Below are 23,491 nucleotides of genomic sequence, written 5' to 3' on the forward strand. Positions count from 1 at the left end.
ACTGGGGCCGTCTATCAGAGCAGCAGGGTTGTTTGTTTTCCTCCCGAACAAGAAAGCCAGCCCTGCATTAGCTGTGCACCCTCTCCGTGCTCCAGGAGTAAGCCAGCAGCGAACTCGGCCTGCCCTCTCCACACGCCGCAAACAAGCCAGGAGTGAACTCGGTAGCCACCTTCCTGAGGCTCAGCGTCCCTTCTCTCCCCTTCCTAGATGGTAGAGCCTCCTCTTAGCCAGCCGTCCGGCACTTCAGGGCTATGTTTCTCCTGTTTTCCAGTTGTAAATTCAAAATTGTTGTGGTAGGCTGCATTCAGGTGTCTACTCTATCCCGCCATCTTGGTTTCTCTCAGGAGGTCACAGTTTGATTCCCAATTATGGTACATGCCTAGGTTTGGGTTCAATCCCTGGTGCTGGAGGCAGCTGATTAATGATTCTCTGTCATCATTAATGTTTCTACCTCTCTCCTTCTCCCTTCCTCTCTGAAATCAATAAAATATTTTTAAAAATATAATTACAATAACTAAGAGTACATATTTCCAGTGAAAAAATACAGTATTTATTTACTTAAATTTTAATAAATATATTTTTATTGAGAATAAAGTAGAGGGGAAAAGAGATAGAAACATCAATGATTAGAATCATCAATCCCCTGCCTCCTTCCTTCCCCACACAGGGGACTGAGCCCACAACCTGTGCATGTGCTCTGACCAGGAACTGAACAATGATCTCCTGGTTCATAGGTCAATGCTCAACTACTGAGTCACTCCATCTGGGAAATAAAACACAGTATTTATATCCAGTTATGAGATGTGAAAATGAAGTGCCAAGAATCCAAACTATAGGAAAGCATCACACATCATCTCTAACCTGGGTTTGGCTTTCCATCCAATCTCCTCATCTTTTCATGACTCAAAGAAACCCCATCACTTCCTCTCTAATGCAAATGTTTCCATATTCTCCTTACCTACTTTCCCTTTCACACTTGGTGATATCTTAATTGGCTTAGTTTGAGTCAATTGCCCATCTATCCACTAGGGTAGCAGAGGTGTTTAAATTAAGAATCCCACCAAGACTGCACACAAGGTAAGATAACTCCTCCCAAAGCCAGGGAGGAATGGGTACCAGTGGCCAAAGGATGCAGACTCTTTGGCTTGGCATGAATGGCCATCATAACAAGGCACTGCATAACTGAGTCCTCTTCCTCCTCCTCTCTCTTTAGACCCACCCTGCAGGTGCACGTGTCACCCTCTGTGCCATTTATTGATTTTTGTGCTGTCATTCCCTACACTGCGCTTGGTCCCCTCCAGTTCAACTTTCAAGCCCCTGTTCAGTCATCATCTCTTTAACAAGTCTTTTCTGACAACACCCTTTCTCCCTTGCTTCCCCTCCAGGTTGGATGCCCTTCTCACCTGCTCCCATGCCACCCACAGTTGTCCTATGTTCACATTGTCTGTGAACTTCCTTTCTCCCTAAAGGCAGGGCAGTGTCTGCCTTCCCTCACTAGCGCTTGAGGCTTGATGGAGCAGCAAGTATACTAGTATTTGGGTTTTCTAATTCATGATTTAGTCTAGAAAGGTTATATACTTCTAGGAACTTATTCATGTTTTCTAGGTTATTAAATTTGGTGGCATTTACTCTTTCATAATATTCTAGTATTTTCCTTTTTGTATCTGTGATGTCTGTGGTGACTTCTCTCTCATTTCTGATTTTGCTTATATGGGTCTTTCCCCTTTTTTCTTTAGTGAGTCTAGTCAGGTGTTTATTAATTTTATTAATTTTTTCAAAGGACCAGCTCTTTTTTTTTTTTTTTTGTATAGCCTTTTCTGTTCTCTATTTTATTTAATTCTGCTCTAATTTTTATTATTTCCTTTCTTTTTTTCCCCTAGTTCTTTAAGATGTCATGTTAGGTTGTTTATGTGGGATTTCTATTGTTTCTTGAGATAGGCCTGTAATGATATAAAATTCCCTTTTATTACTGCTTTCACTGAATCCCAGAGGTTTTAATATGTTGTATTGTCATTCTCATTTGTCTCTATATATCTTTCATTCTTACCTTTAATTCAAACGATGAAAGAATAATCACTTATTTGAACCCCATTAAGATAGTCAACTTGAAAAACATATTTTCCTCTATGAACTTTTCCCCAGTTGATCCCATTTTGTTCTGATTAATAAACTAAACCAGCATATGTTGCACTGTAAAAAAGATCCAGTGGAATGTTAGCCGATGCCATGACCATATTCCATCATTTTATGATTCAGTGACTTAAGGGAATAGAAAAAGTGATAGTTACACACTTGTTAATTATGGGGAACCGAGGGCAGGATTACTTTTGATCAAAATAAATAAGCCAAAACCGCCCTGGTGTCAGCTCTGCTCCCCTTAAAGGCCTGAGGCCGTCCTCCCGATGGATCTTCTGGGAGACTTACCCGGTGATACACACTTGACAACTGTCATTAAAAGAGATTTTGCCAAGGCAAGGGCACCTGGCTGCCTGTTATCAGTAAGAAATATGGAGTCTCTCAGAGTGGACCCTTTAGAAAGTGCTGGATACATATGTGAGGCCTGTTATTATTTCTTACAATACAAAGATGGATGGAATGACACTGCCTTCCGCTCAGAGGGTAAGCAGCCCTTCCTCAGCACCTGCACGAGGCCGTAGGTGTCTCTGCGTGGCCTCAGTGATATGTTTTATAATATTTCAACATCGTTTAACCATGCATTCTTTTCAGCTCTGTAATTGTTACACAATGCATGCTGTCTTAGAAAATGCGCATTTCATAGAACTATTTGAAAATAAAATCACAATAGATCATCTTTTTAAGTATGTTTGCTGAACTTTAGGTCTATAATTTCCTGGAACATGTGCAATAATATTTTCTGAGGGCATTGCTACCTTTTAAGGAATAATATATTTAACAAGTATAATTTTCCAGATGATATAAGAATATTGCCAGGAATATGACTTGTGAAAAAATGCTCATGACTGTTAGTTTGTTAAAAAATAGAACCACCACCACCACCAATCTGGTGCAAGCTGTTAATGTGCAAGATGCTGGGCTAGCAAGCTAACCTCCCGGGAGGTGAGTGTGAAGTCCAAAGGACTCCTTCCTGGTTTCTTTCATTCTTAGAGTCTATCAGTTGCGCACTATTATGATGTCCCAAAGTAAACAAGTCACGTCAAGTTCAGGTCTTGTCCCTGACAAAGTAAAAATGTGACAGTGACAGCATCTGGCTGGACAGTAACTGAAACCGGACGAAAGATATTCTCTCTCATTGGAGACTGACAATGTTTTAGTTGTTTTTAAAATTGCAATTCTCCACCTAATGGAACCCGTGGAACACTTAATTTTACAAATCTACATGGGGAATTTGTAATTTCGTGTTCAGAGGTGATGACACTAAAACAAAAATTCCCAAGCATTCCCGCAAGCAGATACCCCCACTTAGTGTAATGCTAACAGTGTCTCGAGGACCTCAAGGGGGCCCAGCTGATACTTCTTTGGTGCTGCCAGTTTGCTAAGGTTCATATGCCCTAGGAAGGACACGGTGATGCTCAGGGTCCTGGCACATGAATATGAGGTCTGTGCCAAGTCTCTGTGGGGCAGGGGGAGTCTGTGTCCTGTCTCTACAGGAGTCTCTCTGTGAGGTCTTTCTGTGAGGTATCTCTGAGGCCACATGTGGCCCCTGTATTGTCTCTGGTGAGGTCTGTGTTGGAGGGATCTTTGGGAAGCCTCTGTGACATCTGTGTGTGGCTTTAGGACGAGGTCTCTATGGAGAGGGTCTGGGAGAGGTGTCTGTTGGGAGATATCTCTGTGAGGTCTCTGTGGAGAGTGTCTGCCAGTCATCTCGTGGGAGGTCTCTGTTGGGCGGTATCTCTGAGATCTCTGTGTGTTGCCTTTGGGGGGTGTCTCTGAGGTCTTGGTTGTCTCTGTTGGGAAGTGTCTCTGGAGAGAATCTCTAATATCTTGTGAGAGAGGTCTCTGGGGAGAGAGTCTCTGTGACGTCTCTGTGTCTCTCTGTTGGACAGTGTCTCTAAGGTCTGTGTATCTTTCTGTTGGGAGGTGTTTCTGCATGTCACCTCTGTGAGAGGTCTCTGTGGAGAGGTCTCTCTGTGAGGTCTCTGTCTCTCTGCTGGGAGATGTCTCCGTGTGAGAGGTCCCTGTGTGGGCCTCTCCATAGTTGGCCTCCTGCACCTTATGGAAGACTGAGCAGCAGCAGATGGGCGGAGGGACTTGCTCTTCCTGTTTCTCATTTCACCAGCGTCCCAGTCTGTGGCACTTCTGATAGGAACGTGGGGTCCATGTCCAGCTTCCCCCACTCCAAGAACCCACCTCTCTGTGCTCCTGGGAGCACCCAGCAGCAGCCAGGCTCAAGATCCTGAGCTCCTGAGGGTGCAAGGCACTCTCTGCCCTGGGTCTCCCTTCCCCCAGGTCCTGGCTGGGCTGTCACTGCTGCACCCATCCTCACAATCACTCCAGAGAAATTGCTCTCTTCCTGCTTCAGGTATGGTTGGGGGTGGGGAGGGGCAGCTGCACTAGGATCAGAGCACAGAGAGACCCCACCCCTCCTGGGCTGCAGCCCCCATTCTGGGCAGGTCACTTCCACCTTCCCATGTGCTAAGTCCTGTCTGATGGCCTCTTCTGCTTGGCTCTGGGGTGAGCGAGATGGAGCCAGGTAAGACTTATGTGATGGCAGCTGGTCTCAGCCTTCTGAGTCCCCATCTCTCCCCCAGAGCAGGCTTGCTTCATGTGTTTCTGTAAAGGTTACCATCCTGGGATTCCAGACAAGGGAATTCGGGAAGGTTACCATCCTGGGAGTGGCATCCGAATTCCCTCGTCCTGGCTTTCCACGTGTCGTTAATCACCCTTTCTAGAACTCAGGAGGTGAGGTGTGCGGGCTTATGAACTATTGTGAGGACATTACCCCTCCGTTTGGCCTAGAGGTGGCTTCTTTAGGTCTGTGGTCTGGGAGCGGTAGCAGGTGAAGACCTGGGGGGCAGCCCTTCCCCCACCCCCAGGCTGTAGATGGCGGTGGGACCTCAGGGCTCCTCGGTCACTGCACAGTTACGAACACTGTGCCACTTTGCCTTCTTCCTTGGATCCAACCTTTCCCTTCTTTACCCACATTCCGCCTGAGGTTCATGGTATCCGACTGTCAGATGGGGACCACACACAGTCACGCTCCATTCCGTCCGCCAGAACTCCTTCCCTAGGATTTACACAGAGGGAGGCAGGTGACCCGTGGCCATGGCCACTCACTCATCTGGGGCAGAGGTGAACTCAGCCTTCAGCAGACTCCCTGTCGCTGCCTTCTATCCACGCGGAGTGAAGAGTGCCTTCCTCGCTGGGCTCTAAGTGTGGGGCAGGCAGGGATGGGGGAGGGGGAGCTGTATTTTATCCAGGCTAAGCTCAGAGGGGTTCACAGGGCCATCTCCACCGCAGTCTTCATCAGGGAAAGAAGGGGTCTTAAGGGCAGATGCTATTAATTTCCCACCAAGAGCGTGCTTCTGAACTCAGGGCCCAGCAACCTCCACACCACTACACCCACCCCCAAACTTCCATCCACTTTGCTCTGATACTTTCTGGAGCCTGAGTGGGATGCCCAGCCCTGTGATGTCCCTGTAAACCTGTTCCCTAGAGCTGCATAACGTTCAAAATAGAGCGGAAGCAGGAGAAAGATGGGTTGAACCAGATCCTGGGGTGGGTCTTTATGGATTTTTCTCTTCTTGTTTTAGAGTTTTTGCTGTGTAATGACATATTGTGAAAACACACAGTGAAAGAACTTGAGATAAGCTTACAATGCCAGTCAGTCTCCCTCTATGCCCCTCCCTTCTAGAAGCCAAAGTGTACACTGAACACCACAGACAGAAGCCACTGCACCAGCTCTTAGGAGGAAACAAACATATATTGAGGAAAATTCAATATTTTGAATGTGCTGAGACAATGGACTGATTTTTTTCATGGAAACATTTTTATGGTCGACCAGACAAGACACCCACCGGAAAAAGACAGTGCCTCGGGCAGTGTTGATGGTGGCCTAGGGCACCTGGCCCCTTTGGCCCATGCTGGCAGGATCTGACTGAAGACAAAGATGTCTTGGAGGCCAGGAATGTGGGGTGACTCAGGCCCAAGGGCTCATCAGTGAATTTGATGCTTTTCAAGCACTCTGTCTGTCTGACTTGCCCTTTCCTAGGGGAACAACTCTGATTGGAGTTGGCCTGGTGACTGCAGGCTGTGTGACTCATCACTCCCCCTTTCGCGCAGAAAGGAAGCCTGCTGTAGCAAACATACCTGCACACTGGGGGTTTAGGTTCCTGTTTGTGCTCATTTAATACTGTGGTACGAAGTCCCTCTTGAATTTTCTCCTCGAGAATCTGCCCTACAGTTGTTATGAGTGTCTGAGCCTCAGGGATCTTGCTGCCCATAACTGATATGCTTTTGACTGGTCCTTGGTTCTGGGCAGTAGCTGAATTGAGATTGTAGTCTAGCAGAGCATCCTGACCTTTGGGTTTTTTATTGGGGAAAATCCCCTGAAAAAAGAGCTTCATTCTTTGTCTGAAGAAACTTTCTGGAGGACCCTGTTTCTTTTCTGGCCCCAGATAAGGGTATTGCCTCTCAACAGAGTCTACTGTTTCACTAGCCTTGGCTGAGGGGCTCATTTGCATGGCTTGAGAGGTCCCCAATTTTTCTGGCCCTTCTGCATGCTTTCCTGGAATGTCCTCTCTCCTGTAGGTAGGGGTGAACATTTGTCTCTGATTTTTCCACGAGTCCTGCATATATGATTCCTGCTTCCCTTGGCTGCTCCTTTGGGGTGTCTTAAGGCCACATAACACATGGGACGCTAGCCTGACTCCAGGGGGCACTCTCTGGGAGAGGCGATGGTGCACCTTGTCTGCAGCAAGGGGCATGTGTGTGGGACTGTCTTGAGGTTGGTTCTTTGATGGTACCTGCACTTTAGACTTAAGTTCATTAATGACCTCTTTGTTAAGGCATGGCTCTCCTCGTTCTTGGAGAAAAGATGTTCTAGGGACTAGGGAGTCGTTACTGGTCCTTTGAGATTCTACACTCTTCAAATGTGCATTGATGTTTTGGGATATTGTCAGTACATTGGTTCCCAACTCTGGTTGAAGAGCAGGGGACACACTGGCCTCCATTGTCTCCTTGATCTCTTTTGCCCTCAAAGATTGGGATATTAAGTTCATCACCTGCATTGCTACCCCATTGAAGGGCTCTTGTGAGGCCCCACCCCTGCCCTTCCCTCTTGGATCATTCCTGGCCATGGCTGAACCTGGACTGAGATCTAGACTATCCCGCTCAGCCCACTCCACAGTCTTACTCTTCCAGGTGAGTGAGACAGACTGAGATGGTGGCCTACCCTCCTGTCTAGTCAGAGAGGCCTTTGAAGGACCATGGCCAACACCAGGTGGGGTCCCTCCCAGAGCACTCTGCATTTCCTCACACCCACGTGAGGGGGCAAGGAGAGACCTTGACAGGGTGGGAACTGAGTCGTCTGTTTTCACTTTCTCTCCTCGACAGGCCTGAGATGGTTTTCCTGGGAACTCAACAATTTTGTCTATTGAGAAGGCCCCAGATACACAGGTAGATGAGTGGGGAATGGGTGAGGTTTGAGCCCTTTTCAACTTAAGGAGACGCATGGGCTTGAGGACCTTGAGGGGCAGGCCCCACCTGTGCTTCACCCAAAACTTTGTAATATGTGCTTCCAGCACCTTTTGAACATCAGTATCGAGAAAGACCACCGCATGAAAGGTGTTCATACAGGGTTCCCAATCCTTCAAAATTCCCAGATTTTTGGTTTCCATGTGAGTGTCAGCCTTGGCAGAAGAGTGGCTGACATCAAGCCAGTGTCCATGCATACTCATCAGGCTCTTGCTCCTCTGTCCCAACTTGCTGCCCAAGTGGCCTTTTAGCGTGTTTTCTAGATTTTTGTCTAAGTTCCTCAGTAAATCACTTCCGGAGTCCCTTCTCAAAAGCATCACGTCACTTTCTGACTCCTCAGAGTCTACCCTGTGAAACGCCACTAGGCAGCTTTCTGAGCCCCTGGAGAGATCTTTTGGGACCTTCCCTGTGACGTGGCTTAGCTGGAGCCCCACGTTCTGTGTGTCGTTGCTGCTTTCACCTGTGTGTGAAGAGGGCTGTGAGGACTCATGCTTGTCCTCTGCCTGACATGTGTCTGGTAATTCGCTCTGATGTTGCCCAAGTTTGGGTGGTTCTTGGATCTTGGGGGACAGCTCCCAGCTGTGTTGCATATGCCAGTTTTGCAGATGTGGCTCCAGTTGCTTCCGGGGTTCAGGATTGATAGGAAAATTCTCAGGAAGGATGCTGTCCTTGGGACAATTGGAAGTGAAGACACTGAAGACTTCCTGAGACCTTTTGACTACAGAGGATAAATCCCACCCACTTTCTACTTGCTTCTGCAACAAGGGCCTATCTGGATGTGGAATCTCAATTGGGTTTAAAAATTGTGTCTCATTCTGGGCTGTTGGGCATGATACTCCACAGCTTCCAATCTGAGGTGGAGAAGAAGGTGGTAGGGCTGGTAGAGAGCATTGGGTCTGGATCTGAGCCAGAGGTGGGGGCTGTAATTGAAGCACGGTTGGAAGCAAGGGTGCAGATGGGAACGCCAAGGGAGACATGGGCTGGGGATGGGAAAGCAGCGGAGAGACTGTAGCCTGCAGTTGAACTGGGCAGGGACTGGAGAAGCCATTGAATAAGAAAGGTGGAGGCTGTAATGTAGAAGAGCTCTTAGATGCCCAGGCCGTAGCCTCCAGGGATTCGCTGTGCAGTGAGGGGAGACCCCAAAAAAGCTGGCGATAGAGCTGCAGAGAACTATGCACTTGTTCTTGTTCATCCTTCCTGCTCCAGAAGGGCTGGGGGGTGGTGGTGTCCTGCTCAGCACCCAGTGATGTTGACGTATTCCCCAGAGAGCGCAGGTGGTAGTTTGGCTTCATTTGTTTTGGATATAATGTATCTTTTTCATTTTTTCCCAAAATCTTTACATTGATTACCTTTGTGATATGTATCTCCAGGAGATTCTGCTCATCAGCCTCTGTCTGCCTGTCTGTGGGGCCTTCCTGGAACGAGGCCTCTGGTGGGTGGTGGCACAGGTGCTCTTGCCGGGCGGTGGGTAATGGGACAGGTGGTCTTGCTGGCTGGTGGGACAGGCGCTCTTGCTGGGACTTGTACTGTGATGAAGCTGAGAGGCCCAAGGTTTTGGTAGCTGCCTGCCACCAGGACAGGGCTGAAATGGGACCGCTTGAGTGGCCAAGGCCTGAGACGGCTGGGGTGGGAGAAGCCGACCGAGGTGTGTGTGGACATGAGCTCTGCGGGACGGGGCCCAGTGTCAGTGCCACTGAGTCACACTGGGGAAGAGTCAGAGTGGAGGCTGGTGGTGCTGAGGCAGAGGAGGCTGTGGGAGGTGGAGGGTGGGCCCCTGAATCAGGGGGAAGTGAAGGGGAATAGGAAAGTGCAAGTGGCTGGGGTGAAAGGTCATCCAGCAAAAGAAAAGGCTCTGGTGTCCGAGAGGCACTCAGGAATGAGTGGGAATGAAGGGGGACAGAGGAGGTGGTCGGTCCTGGTGACAAGGTGGAGGCCGGAGGTAACGGGCACTCAGTCACAGGAGCCAGAGAGGCCGAGGGGGACATGGTGGGAGCAGCATCTTCCACAGGCACCCCACAGGGCCCTTTGGCTCCAGCAGGCGCTGCTTCGCAGACCTCACCAGAGGGGTCTTGACAGGAGCGCTGACGAAAGCAGCCCTGTTCAGGGGGCCTCCCCAGGTGGCTGCAGGAGATGGAGGCACAGGCTGCAGCCAGGAGCAGGCGGGCGGGCAGGCCGGACGGGGTGGGCACCTCCAGGGTCCTTCATGGTCCTGACACTGACTTCCCAGTGCTCCTGCTGTCCCTCACCCCAGGGCCATCGCCACCCCCTGTCCCATGGCCCCTCCCAGGGCAGTGCCAGGCGGCCTAAGGGGACGTCATAGGTTCGGGGGAAGAGGACCCAGGAGAGAAGGGGAAGATTCTTTACCTTCCGAGAAGATTAATTAGGCCCCGAGCCTTTTCCACTTCTTGCAGGCACTCTCTGCAGGCTGGAAATCAGGAGACTGTGTCACATGGTGGAGCAGGGCCAGGGGGTCTGACAGGAGGCTGAGTGCCATGGGCCTTTAAGAGTGACACCCTGGAGAGCTGACTCAGGAGCCCAAGCATCAGGGTCAAGGCCACATGAGCCCTGACAGCGATGGAAGGCTCAGCACAGGTAGTGCTTTGTCATTTACAAAGTGTTTCCATCCACTACCCCCTGCGCTCTCCCTCCCCCAAGTCCCTGTGGGGAGAAAGGGCAGGGGCACCAGGGAGGGATCTGAGCAAAGGTAAACAGCACGCCCACAGCTGGACCTGGGGTCCCGCTCCCAGTCCGGCACTACTGGTCCACAACAGCCCAGGGCCTCTCCTGGGACCCCTGCTAGGGAAGCACCCAGGTCCAGGCCCCGAGGCTTCGTTCCCAGCACGGGATCTGGGAAGCATTTGCCTTCTGCCTCCTTCCAGGAGCCACGGAGGCTCTGCTTCTTGAGAGACAGCTCTGCCGCTGGCATCCTTGGACCTACCTGGTCCCAGGGACAGTGCAGATGGAGGCAAAGTCTCAGGCAGCCTGAGTGAGGGCAGAAGCTCACCTTTCAAAGCTCCACGTTTCTTCCTGCAACTTCTTCTTCTTGGCTTTACTGAACGCTGAGAGACAAGATAAAAGAGGGTTTTGGGACTTGATCCTTACTCTCCTCTCTAGACTAGAGGCCGATGCTCAGGGCTGGGGAACAATATGACTTTCTACATTATCTCTGTTTTTTCCTTTTTTATTATTATATTTTTTAGTATTAGAGTTTCTTTAATACTAAAATATTATGTGGGTTCTTAGCTTTATTGTTTCTTCTCCAAAAGTATTCAGAACTTCATAGTATAGTAAGTATTTTATGATAGAAATGAAAACATATTTATTTAAAAGCTTGTTTTTTTACTTATTTTTTTAAAAATTGTATTTATAGGGGTGACATTAGACCTCATGATCATACAGGTTTCAGGTGTGGGTTTCTATGTTACAAGATGTGTATATTGGCACTGTGTGCCACCACCCAGCCAAATCTTCTCCTGTCACTTTACGTTAGGACCCCTTCTCCCTACTTCCCTTCCCTCTGGAAACCACCACACTGCTATGTGTTTATGAGTTTCCGGTTTATATCCCACATAGAAGTGAAATCATACGGTCTTAGCTTTTTCTGACTAATGTATTTCATTTAGCATAATGTTCTAAAGGTCCATTCATGTTGCTGTAAATGGTGTATTTCACCCTTTCTTATGGCTGAGTAGTGTTCCACTGTGCGTATCAGTGGTTCTCAACCTTTCTAATGCCGCGGCCCTTTAATACAGTTCCTCATGTTGTGGTGACCCCCAACCATAAAATACACAGATATTTACATAATGATTCATTAACAATAGCAAAATTACAGTTATGAAGTAGCAACGAAAATAATGTTATGGTTGGGGGTCACCACAACATGAGGAGCTGTATTAAAGGGTCACGGCATTAGAAAGGTTCATAACCACTGGTGTATATGAACCACATCTTCCTTACCCAGTCTTCTATCTCAGGACATTTTGGTTGTTTCCGTGTCTTATCTACTGTGAATAATGCTGCAATGAACATAGGGGTGTATATATCTTTGCAAATACATGATTTTGAGTTTTTGGGTATATACCCAGGAGTGGGATTGCTCAGTCATATGGTAGCTATGTTCTTAATTTTTTGAGGAATTGCCAGACTGCATAGTGGTTGTACTAGTCTACATTCCAACCAGCAGTGAATGAGGGTTCCCGCTTTCCCCACAACCTCTCCAACACTTGTTATTGCTTGTCTTATAATGACCACTCTAATAGGTGTAAGGTGGTATATCGTTGTAATTTGGACTTGTATTTCTCAAAATTGCTAGTGAGATTGAACATCTTTTCATATACCTATTAGCTGTTTGTAAGTCTTCTTGGGAGAGGTGTATTTTTAGGTCTTCTGCTCACTTTTGATTGGGTTGTTTGTTTGGTGTTGAGTTTTATGAGTTCTTTTATATATTTTGGAAATTAAACCATTGTTGGTGCTACTGTTTCCAAAGATCATGTCCGATCTGATTGGCTGCCTCTTTGTTTTGTTGTCCATTTCTTTTGCTGTGCAGAAGCTTTTGAGTTTGATGTAGTCCCATTCATTTATTTTTACCTTTACTTCCCCTGCCTTTGGGATGAAGTTCATAAATGTTCTTTATAACCAAGGTCCATACGTTTGTTGCCTAAATTTTCTTCTATGTGACTTATTGTTTCAGGTTTTATGTTTAGGTCTTTGATCCATTTTGAATTAATCGTTTGTACATGGGGACAAACTATAATCCAGTTTCGTTTGCTTGCTGTGGCTTTCCAGTTTTCCCAGCACCATTTATTGAAGAGACTATCTTTACTTGTGTGTTTCTGGTTCCTTTATAGAAAAATTACCTGTCCATTTACATGTGATTTTATAGCTGGGCTCTCTATTCTGTTCCATTGATCCTTGTGTTCATTTTCCTGCCAATACTAAGCTGTTTTGATGATCATAGCTCTGTAGTATAATTTGAAGTCAGGTAGTGTAATACCTCCAGCTTTGTTCTTTTTTCTCAGGATTGCCTTGACTATTTGGGGTCCTTTTCGGCTCCCAACAAATCTGATGATTTTTTGCCCTACATCTTTAAAAAAATGACATTGGGACTTTGAAGGAGATTGCATTACTACTGTATATTGCTTTGGATAATATGGCCATTTTAACTCTTTATTCTTCTAATCCATGAACATGGGATATTTTTTTCATTTTGTTATGTCCTTTTCAACCTCTTTTAAAAATGCTCTGTAATTTTCAGTATATAGGCCTTTCATATATTTTGTTAAGTTTATTCTTAGGTATTTTATTGTTTTATTTGCAAAATAAATTGTTTCATTTCTTTTCTGAAATTTTGTTGTTAGTATACAGCAAGGCAATGGATTCTGCACATTGATTTGTATCCTATAACTTGACTATATTTGTTTATAGTTTCTAATAGTTTTTGGTGGAGTTTTTATGGTTTTATATACACAAAATGATGTTGTTCACAAAAAGTGACAATTTTCTTCCTCCCCCATTTGGATACTTTTATTTTGTTCTCTTGCCTTTTTGCTCTGGCTGGGCCTTCTAGTACTATGCTAAATATGAATAGTAAGAGTGGACATCCTTATATTGTTCATGGTCTTAGAGGAAAAGCTTTCAGTTTTTCACCATTGAGTGTTTATTAGCTGAGGGTTTATTATATACTAGAGGCCTGGAGCATGGATTTGTGCACTGGTGGGATCTCTCAGCCTGGCCTGTGCCCTCTTGCAATCCAGGGGATGTTGGACTGCCGGTTTCAGCCAAAACTGGCAGTCTGACATCCCCAGAGAGATGTAGTAGTGTGCAAAGTGGCAGGTGGCCAAGGAGGAGCCTAAGCCCCGGTGTGTGCCACCCACTCCTGCTCATCCCAGCCACGCCATGCCTGCCACCACGGCCGGTGATTGTTAGTGCTACTTTGGGGCAGCTCCTGCATCAAGCACCTGCCCCCTGGTGGTCAGTGCATGTCATAGCTACCAGTCGAGTGGTCAAGCAGTCAATTGGTTGCTTAGGCTTTTACATATGTAGATGGGCTCTATTATGTTGATGTACTTTCCTTCTATTCCTATTAAACTTCTTTATTGATTTCAGAGAGGAAGGGAGAAAAAGAGGTAGAAACATCAATGATAATTGAGAATAATTGACCGGCTCCCTCCTGCACGCCTCACACTAGAGATAGAACCCACAACCCAGGCATGTGCCCCACCTGGGCGTCAAACCATTACCTCCTGGTTCATAGGTCGACACTCAACCACTGAGCCACACCAGCTGGCCTCTATTCATATTTTATTGAGTATTTTAATTATAAATGGATGTTGTAATTATCAAATGCTTTTCTGCATCTATTAATAAGATCATGTGATTTTTATCCTTCCTTTTCTTAATGTGGTATATAATGTTGATTCATTTTTGTATGCTGAAATATCCTTGTGTCCCTGGAATGAACCATTCTTGATCTTTTTTTTTTTTTTTTTTTCATGTATTGTATTATTATGTTTCCTAGTATTTTGTTTAGGATTTTTACATCTGTATTTATAAAAGGTATTGATATTTAGCTTTTTTTTGTATTATTTTTGTCAGGTTTTGGTATCAGGGTTATATTGGCCTCATAAAACATGTTAGGAAGTGATGCCTCTTCAATTTTTTCCCAAGAGTTAGAGGATAGTTTTAAATCTTCTTTGAATGTTTGGCACAATTCGCTGGTGGAATCATCTGATCTTGGACTTTTATTTTTGGGAAGGTTTTTGATGGTTGTTTCAATTTCCTCACTGCTAATTAGTCTATTGAGATTTTCCAGGTCTTCATGATTTAGTCTAGGAAAGCATATACGTATACATTTCTAGGAACTTATCTGTTTATTGTAGGTTATTGAATTTGGTGGCATGTAGTCTTTCATAATATTCTAGTTTGATCCTTTGTATATCTGTTATGTCTGTGGCCACTTCTCTCTCATTTCTGATTTTGTTTATATGAGTCTTTTCCATTTTTCTTTAGTGAGTCTAGCTAGGGGTTTGTCAATTTTTATCAATATTTTCAAAGTACCAGCTCTTTGTTTTTATCATTTTTTTGGTATAACCTTTTTGTTTTCTATTTCATTCCATTCTTCTCTAATTTTTATTGTTTATTTTCTTCTGCTGACTTCTGGTTGCTTTTCTTCTCTTTCTAATATCTTAAAACTGTGACTTCCCAGGGTTGACATTCACAGCTTTGGTAAGATAGCACAGGCATGCTGCTTGGCGGTGAGGTCTGTTTTGACCTCACCATAATCATGACTCCTGATCTTGGTGTGGTTCCATTCCAAGCACCCTAGCTGAGGATCAGTCAGTCACAAGGAAATAACAGTTCTACTGAAATAGTTCTTAGTTGACAGATAATTTGCTTCTTGTCCCAAGGGCAATGGGAAGCAAATTTTGGGATTACAAGGGATGGCAGAGCTTTGTGGCTCCATTTCTTTGTCTGAACCACCACTGCCTGACCTGACAGTGGAGAGTCACATAGCAGAACCCTGTGCTCTGTCAGGCATCTGCTGGCTCAGTCACTGTTTGCTTCACTAGCCACTCACCCTGCTGAATTGCCCCCTGCTGTTCTCTGTTCCTCCTCGCAGATCGCAGAAGGTAGAGTCTGCTACTGCTGGCTTCCTCTCCTCTCCAGGCAGAGCCATGAGGTCCCAGCGCAGGGCTGCTTCTTCAGGCCACCTGCCCTTTTGTCCCTTCTCATCTCCCCATTTGTTCCTGGTTGCTCACCTTTAGATGTTTACATGTGCAGGTCTCTCAGGCATTCCTCTGTATTGAGCAGGAAATTCTTTGTTCGGTTATAGTTGGTTAAGATGTTGAAATTCCAGGATGAGAGGTTAAGTAGCTCTCTTTTGCCACCATTCCACTGACTAGAATCCTTTTTACTCGCTTTTAAAGTATATAAAATATTTTTTCTTCTTTGAAGAAAGCCAAAAAGAATTTTCTGAGTGAGACCCACCATTGGTTTCTTCCATCTCTGTTTCTCTGCTCAAGAAACACATCCTCAGATCTGCAGGCCCATCTGAGTTCTCTCAGGTAGGACTCAACTTCCTAAGGCCACAGTCTCCTCTCAGCCTCTCCCTCAAATTACTGCTCTCAGATCAGTCTCAACAGAGGAGAAGCTCACCCGACACTTGCCATGGGAAGTTATCAAGTGAACCAGGGCCTGTCCCTCACAGAGATCCAGCCATTAGAATCCAGCCCGAGGCCACTGGTCACTGTCTTTGGGGTTGTGCTCTAGAGCCCCACCATACCTGGACTCCTGGTCAGAGATCTTTGCATAGAAATCCTTGTGCCTGCTCTAAACCCTGCCTCACCTGGCTGGTTCCTAGAGGGATAAAGTCCTATTTTTTCCTGAGAACTGTCTTTCTATTCTTTCCCAATTCAAGAGTCTCTAGGTGATTCAGAAAATGGGAATAAGAAAATAAAAATGATAATCTCTGTTGGGTCTGGGGCAAGGAATCCTTACCTTTTTGATGTTTTTATGTTCCCTAGGTGGTGGTGAGGATTGATCTCTCTCCAATAACAGGACTAACACAAGGAAGAGCAGTGCTCCACACAGGATGCCAAAGATGGTCTCAATCACCCAGCGAAGACTGGAGCACTGCCATGTAGCAATGGCGCTTTTCAGAGGACAGAGAAGGTTCTCCATGATCTGAATCGCACTGCTGCCCTCAGGCAACTGAACACTGGCAGCGCACTAGGGGGCAGAATCCCAGGCTGCATCACAGAGCTGTGACCTTGTCACAAAGCTTCCTGAGGGTGGGGGAGGGGCAATAAGAGGAGGAGGATGCCCATCCCCCACACCCAGCCCCGCATCTCCCTGTGCCCTTCTGGACCTTCTAGATCTCTCCTTCCAGCTCTTCTCTCGTCCTGCCAGAGAGACCTTAGCCAATTTCCTATTAGTTTCATCTGGAAGGTTCCCTTTGTCCCTAAGAGATCTTGACTTGAGGCCCACCAGCTTCATAAACCTTGAAAATTAGAAGTTTATCCTATAATTGTGGCTATTTTCCAGGGATTTTTGTTCTATTTCTTCTGTCCTCAACTCCAGCTTCTGCACATAATGTTTTTGTCTTGTATAAACCCAGGCTCAGAACTTTTACACTTACTTAGTTTTATGTATTTTGAGTAGTGTTTTGTCACAATTTCAATCAGAGTGACTTGCAAACAAAAAGTTAAAAGAATTTATTATTTATTATTCAAAAGGTACAAATCTGCCGAAACCAGTTTGGCTCAGCGGTAGAGCGTTGGTCTGAGGACTGAAAGGTCCCAGGTTCGATTCCGGACAAGGGCATGTGCATTGGTTTCGGGCACATCCCTGGTAGGGGGTGTGCAAGAGGCAGCTGGTCGATGTTTCTCTCTCATTGATGTTTCTAGCTCTCTATCTCTCTCCCTTCCTCTCTGTAAAAACTCAATAAAATATATTTTTTTAAAAAAAGGTACAAATCTAAGTATGAAAGAGTTATATGTATTTAAACCTTTAAATAACCTTATAAATTTACAGTATTTATAATTCTGGAGTTAGTAAAGCTAAAAACGGCACAAAGACCTTTGGGATATGTTCTCTCTCTCTCTCTCTCTCTCTCTCTCTCTCTCTCTCTCTCTCTCACACACACACACACACACACACACACACACACACACTTATCCTTTCACAAACCAATCCAGTATTTTCAAATCCAAGAATCCATAATTTTCCACTTAAAATTTTTTCAAACGTGTGTTGACCCAGTCTTCACGCTCTACTTAAGTTACAATATGTTATCTTAGTCCACAAGAGCTGCTAGAACAAAATATCACAAACTGGATAGATTAAGAACAATAGAAATTTACTTCTCACAGTTCTAGAGGCTGGCAAGTCCAAGGTCAAGGCATGAGGTCACCTTCTGGTGATGGCCGCTTTCCTGGTTCACAGCTATAGCCTTCTCTCCGTGTTCTCACATGGTGGAAAGAGGCTAGGGACCTTTGGAGCCTTTTTCATAAAACACCAATCCCATTAATGAGGGCTTAAAAGTACCACTCAAAGGCCCTATCATCTTTAGGAGTTAGGATTTCAACATATAAATCTGGGGACAATGCATAATTATTCAGACATGTGCATATGTGCTATACCCGGAAACCAGGAATGGGTCAGGGTGAGCTGAGGTACTGTCCCTTCAGGTTTATAGGGTGGAAGGTGAGACAAGAGGTCCAAGCCTGGGGCTGATTCAGGTCTTAAGCAGCCTCTTTGGATATCACTAGTGTGTTTGTACATATTCTCATTTCTGACTGTGACTTGCCAATCATGTCCTCCCCTCCAGACATCTGGAGCCTCAAGTCCAGCCTGAACCATCTAGAGAGAGCTTATGGTACCATACAGACTTCCCTCTGCATCCCTTCAGCAGCAGTAATTGGGACCCACATGGAAAATTTGTTTTAACACCCCAGGTGCACTTAAAAGGAATGTGTGTCCCCTCCTTATTGGTCATCTACAATAATAAAAGCTTACTATGCTAATTAGACTGGACAGCCAAACCACCTTCTGGACATCATTCCAGATGTTCTTCTGGATGAAGCCAAGGTAGTGGGAGCCAAGGCAGAGATGTTTAGGGGCGACCAGGCAGGAAGGCAGAGTGGTTAGGGGCAATGAGGGAGGCAGGCAGGCAGGTTAGGGGCGATGAGGCAGGCAAGTGGTTAGGAGCCAGAGGTCCCAGATTTTGAGAGGGATGTCCAACTGCCGGTTTAGGACTGATCCTGCAGAGATCCCTATGGGATTGGGTCTAAATTGACAGTCGGACATTCCCCGAGGGGTCCCAGATTGCGAGAAGATGCAGCCTGGACTGAAGGAACCCCTGACCCCTCCCCCGTGCATGAATTTTATGCACTGGGCCTCTACTATTTTAGACAGCTTTATGGGAACCAGAACATTTGAGTTTATTTGGCTGCACTGTCACGAACAAGCACATTCACAAGCAAATTTTTCTTTATCTATTGTACTATTGCTTCTATGATTCCCAGTCTTTTCCTCCTTTATGCCATTGTTACCTTGAATTCAACCCTTTATTAATTTTTGGGCTTAGGTTATGCTTATATTCATATTTGCTCTTTGTATTTTTTCAATATGTTTAAAATATCTTTAAAAAGATTTTTACTGATTTCAGAGAGAGAGAGAGAAAGAGACTGAAACATCCATGATGAGAGAAAATCATTGACTGGCTGCCTACAACCCGACCATGTGCCCTTGACCAGAATTGAACCTGGGACCCTTCAGTCCACAGGCCACTGAGACAAATCAGCTAGGGCTGTTTAAAATTGTTTTACATTTAAAAATCTTATCTGACCATCTTTACCTTGATTCATTAAATTACTCCTGTACTATGATTTATTTCTGCCATCTTAGTTTATATTTTATTTTCCATACTTTGTCTCTTTCCCCCCTCCTTTTGCATCTTCCACTTTATAGATCAAGTGTAGGGTTTTTGGTTTTGTTAATTTAGAATTTGGAAATTTTTATTTGTAATGGTTTTATGTCATTAATTGTTAATTTCCTCTTCAGTTTCTTATGTGTGGCAATATTAATATCATCTCAGCAAAGCACTCTTGCCTCCTCTCATCTCCTCTGGTGTTGCTTTCTCCATCATGGCAGTCTTTATTTCAAAGGGACATATTCTGGAGCATTAATGCTAGGTTATTTGAATATGCTACACTTTCATCTACATTTTAGGATACAATAAAGGTCATTAGTATCAATCATTTCACAAATCTAATAGCATGCTATTTTTCTTCCTACTTAGAGTATTTTCTCTAAAAATATTTTCGAACAGATTTATTTGAAATACAACTTTTGAATCCTTATTTTCTGATAACATATTTTTGTGACTTTGTATTTAAAAGACCTTAGCTGCATATAATCCAAGGCTTAAAATTTGTTTCTTTTCAATCCTTTAAAATATTACTCACCTGTATTCTTGTCTCCAACATTGCTGATGTCAATCAAAGTCAATTTTTCTTTAAAGGATGATCCATCATTTACACAGGATGTTACAAAACAAAGAGTATAAATCATAAAATGTTAATGGAATATGAAATAAATTAAAACCTTCTTGGGACATTAAAGTAAATAGGAAAATTAACTATCATGCACCAATTCAGGGGAAAAAATGAGAAAGAAACTTGATGAAAGAGACAGTAATTAGATCCAAAAATAGTTGGATGTACTTGAAATGAACAGCCAAGAAATAAAAGCTGACAACTGGCAGCAGGTCTAGAAAACAGTAATTTATCAAAGAGAATAATAAGATTAGGTTATCTTGGTGATGTGCTGCAAGAGATGTAATGTTTCTTTCTAGTCTTTCACAATAAAGGTAAGTCAAACTCCTGGAAAACAAGAAATAATGTACCATAAATGTACAACATTTGAGCAAAACGGCCATTTTTTTAATGTATTTAAAAGAAAATCTATTGTAGATTGCATCTCTTTTCATAAATGTAATTTAGAATTGATGGCATATAATTTAAAAAAAATGACATTTCAAACAATGAAGAGAAGATAGTTTATCTTCTTTTTGAAAAATTTGTTTTTATTGATTCCAGAGAGAGAAAGGGAGGAGAGATAGAAACATCAATGAGAGAGAATAAGTGATCAGCTGCCTCCTGCACACCCCCTATGGGGGATCAAGCCTGAAACCTGGCCATGTGCCCTGACTGCAAATTGAACTGTGACTTCATGGTTCATGATGGACACCCAAACACTGAGCATCCCTGGCATGACAATAATTTTACTTTCTCGATTCTTGGAAGCTGGAGATTTTTGGAGGCTTAGGTGTTCATATAATTTCATTTCCTTCACAAAAAGACTAGTGTAACCATTATGTGAAATAGATTTATGCCAAGAAATAACTCCCATCATTTTATGTCTATAGTCCAGTTCAAGCAGGGCACCAGCGTTCACTTGTTAGCTGTGTCGGCGCTGGGGTTATGGAAGCTGCGAACCACAGGAGAGACTAGCTATGCAGACCTGTGCACAGGAACCCAGTACTCACTATGCAATTTGTGGGGTAAATCTAGAATTATTCCAAAATAAAAAATTATTTTTTAAAAAATGTAATTAATAGCTCTGGCCAATTATGTTCAGTGCTAAGAGCATCAGCCCAAGGACTGGTTTGTGGGTCCCAACCCTCAACAACCATAGGTGAGTTTGGAAGTTGGTCCCGCCCATCAACAACCATTGGTTGTGGTTGGATGTGGGTCCCGCCTATGAACAACCATTGGGTGAGGGTAGAAGTAGGTCCCATCCTTGAACCCAATTGGTTGAGGTTGGAAGTGAGTCGAAGTGAGTCCTGCCCCTCAAAAACTATTGGGTTATATTGGCAGTGGGTCTCCCCCCTCAGCTACCATTGGGTGAGGATGGGAGTGGGTCCCGCCCCTCAACTATCATTGGGTGAGGTTCAAAGTCAGTTCTACCCCTCAGCAACGATTCGGTGAGGTAGGAAGTGAGTCACGCCCCTCTACTACCATTCGGTGAGGTGGGGAGTGGGTCCCACCCCTCAACTACCGTTGGGTGAGGTTGGGAGTGGAACCCGCCCCTCAACAACCATTGGGTGAGGTTCAAAGTGGGTCCCACCCCTAAACAACCATTGGGTGAGGTTGGAAGTAGGTCCACAAGGCAGGGCACAAATTAATTACAGAAATACACATCTCTCTGAACAACCCCCACCTTTAGGCCCAGCCCTTTAGACTGGTCCTGCCTCCTCCGCATGGCTCATGTCCAATCTAACCTCAAGGACTGGGGCCAATTGTGTCATCCCAAAGCACTTCCCAATTCTGGGAAGATGGCAGCATAGGTAAACACTTGTACGTGCTGCCTCTCACAACCACATCAGAGCTACAACTGGGATCTTATCTGAGACCTGAAAAAAACCACAACTGTGGAGACCACTGAGCAGCTGTGGGGCCCCGATTGGTGCAGACACGTGGATTCCATAGAAAGAAGAGAGAGATCTACGTAATCAGACATCCTGAAAAGAGAGACCATGGGGAGACAAAGAAACAGCCCACAAATGAAGGAAAAGCAGGCATCACCAGAAAAGGAAGTAAACGAGTTATAGGCAAGCAACCTACCAGAGCAAGAATTCAGAGTAATGATAATAAGATGGCTAAAAAGAATGGAAGACAAATTTGACAATATGAGTAAGAACCAAGAGGAAATGAAAATCAACCAAGAAGAAATGAAAAATGACATAACTACTATGAAGAACTCAATAGAAAGCATCAAGAACAGACTAGAAGAAGCAGGGGACCGCATCAATGAGCTAGAAGACAAGATGGGGGGAAAAATTAGAGCAGCTTTTAGAAAAAAAGAATTAAAAAGCAGCAGGAGAGCCTACAGGAGCTTTGGGACAATAAAAAACAAACAATATTAGAATACTAGGGGTTCCAGAAGGAAAGGAAACTGAGGAAGACATGGAAAACATATTTCAAGAAATAATGACAGAAAACTTTCCTGAGATTAAAAAAAAAACCAAAACACACAAATCCAAGATGCTCGCAGAGTCCTACACAAAATGAATCCCAAAAGACCGACGCCGAGGCACTTTATAATTAAATTCCCAAACACCAATGACAAAGTAAGAATCTTAAAAACAGCCAGAGAGAGACAGAAAATTTCATATAAAGGAACCCCCATCAGACTAGCAATTGATTTCTCAACAGAAACTCATCAGATCAGAAGGGAATGGGATGAAATATACAAAGTCATGCAAAGGAAGGGTCTGGATCCAAGAATACTGTACCCAGCAAGGCTATCAATCAAAATTGAAGGTGAAATCAGGAGCTTCACAGACAAAAAAAGACCAAAGGAATTTATCACCACCAAACCAGCAATGCAAAAAATGCCTAAGGGTCTATTGTAAAAATAAAGAAATAGGAAGCGAAGAAGGAACACAGAGGTATAGAATAAAAATGGCGTCAAATAAATACCTATCAATAATAACTGTAAATGTAAATTGATTAAATGCTCCAATCAAAAGACATAGGGTAACAGATTGGATAAGAAAACAAGACCCATATATCTGTTGTCTACAAGAAACCCACTTCAGAAAAAAAGACACACACAGACTGAGGGTGAAGGGATGACAAAAGTTTTCCAGGCAAACAGAAATGAAAAAAAAAAAAAAAAAAAAAAAAGCTGGGATAGCAATACTTATATCTGACAAATTAGACTTTAAAGTGAAGGACATAACAAGAGATAATGAAGGCCACTTCATAATACTAAAGGGAGCAATCCAACAAGAAGAAATAACTCTGGTAAACATATATGTACCTAATACAGGAGCACCCAAATACATTAAAACAAACAAACAAACAAACAAACAAACAAAACAAAACAAAAAAACCAAAAAACTGCTGGAGGACATTAAGGGAAAGATTAATAGCAATACAATCATAGTAGGAGATTTTAACACCCCACTGTCACCTTTGGACAAATCATCTAAACAAAAAATCAGCAAAGAAATATCAATCCTAAATGACTCACTAGACCAGATAGAATTAATTGACACCTTCAGAACATTCCATCCCAAAGCCACAGAGTATACATTCTTCTCAAGTGCACATGGGGCATTCTCAAAGATAGACCACATGTTGGGACATAGGCAAAGTCTCTTCAAATTCAAGAAGATAGATATCATATCAAGCATCTTCTCAGATCATAGTGGCATAAAACTGGAAATTAACTACAATAAAAATAATCCAAAGAAATCAAGCACATGGAGTCTAAACAGCATGCTATTAAATAAGGACTGGGTTACCAG

General features: G+C 44.3%; 1 protein-coding gene across 1 annotated transcript; it reads right to left on the reverse strand.

Moving 5' to 3' along the window:
* Window positions 1-735: 735 nt before the first annotated feature.
* On the reverse strand, window positions 736-12,165 carry LOC311630232 (spermatogenesis-associated protein 31A1-like; the record flags this gene model as incomplete). The annotated part of the gene is made up of 4 exons (XM_084899104.1): window positions 736-763; window positions 6,289-9,795; window positions 10,679-10,733; window positions 12,135-12,165. The coding sequence occupies 4 exons, from the start codon at window positions 12,163-12,165 to the stop codon at window positions 736-738; spliced, it is 3,621 nt and encodes a 1,206-aa protein (XP_084755230.1).
* Between the last annotated feature and the right edge of the window lie 11,326 nt (window positions 12,166-23,491).

This window comes from Pipistrellus hanaki, assembly GCF_964339955.1.
Source record: "Pipistrellus hanaki genome assembly, chromosome: 11".
NCBI lineage: Eukaryota > Metazoa > Chordata > Mammalia > Chiroptera > Vespertilionidae > Pipistrellus > Pipistrellus hanaki.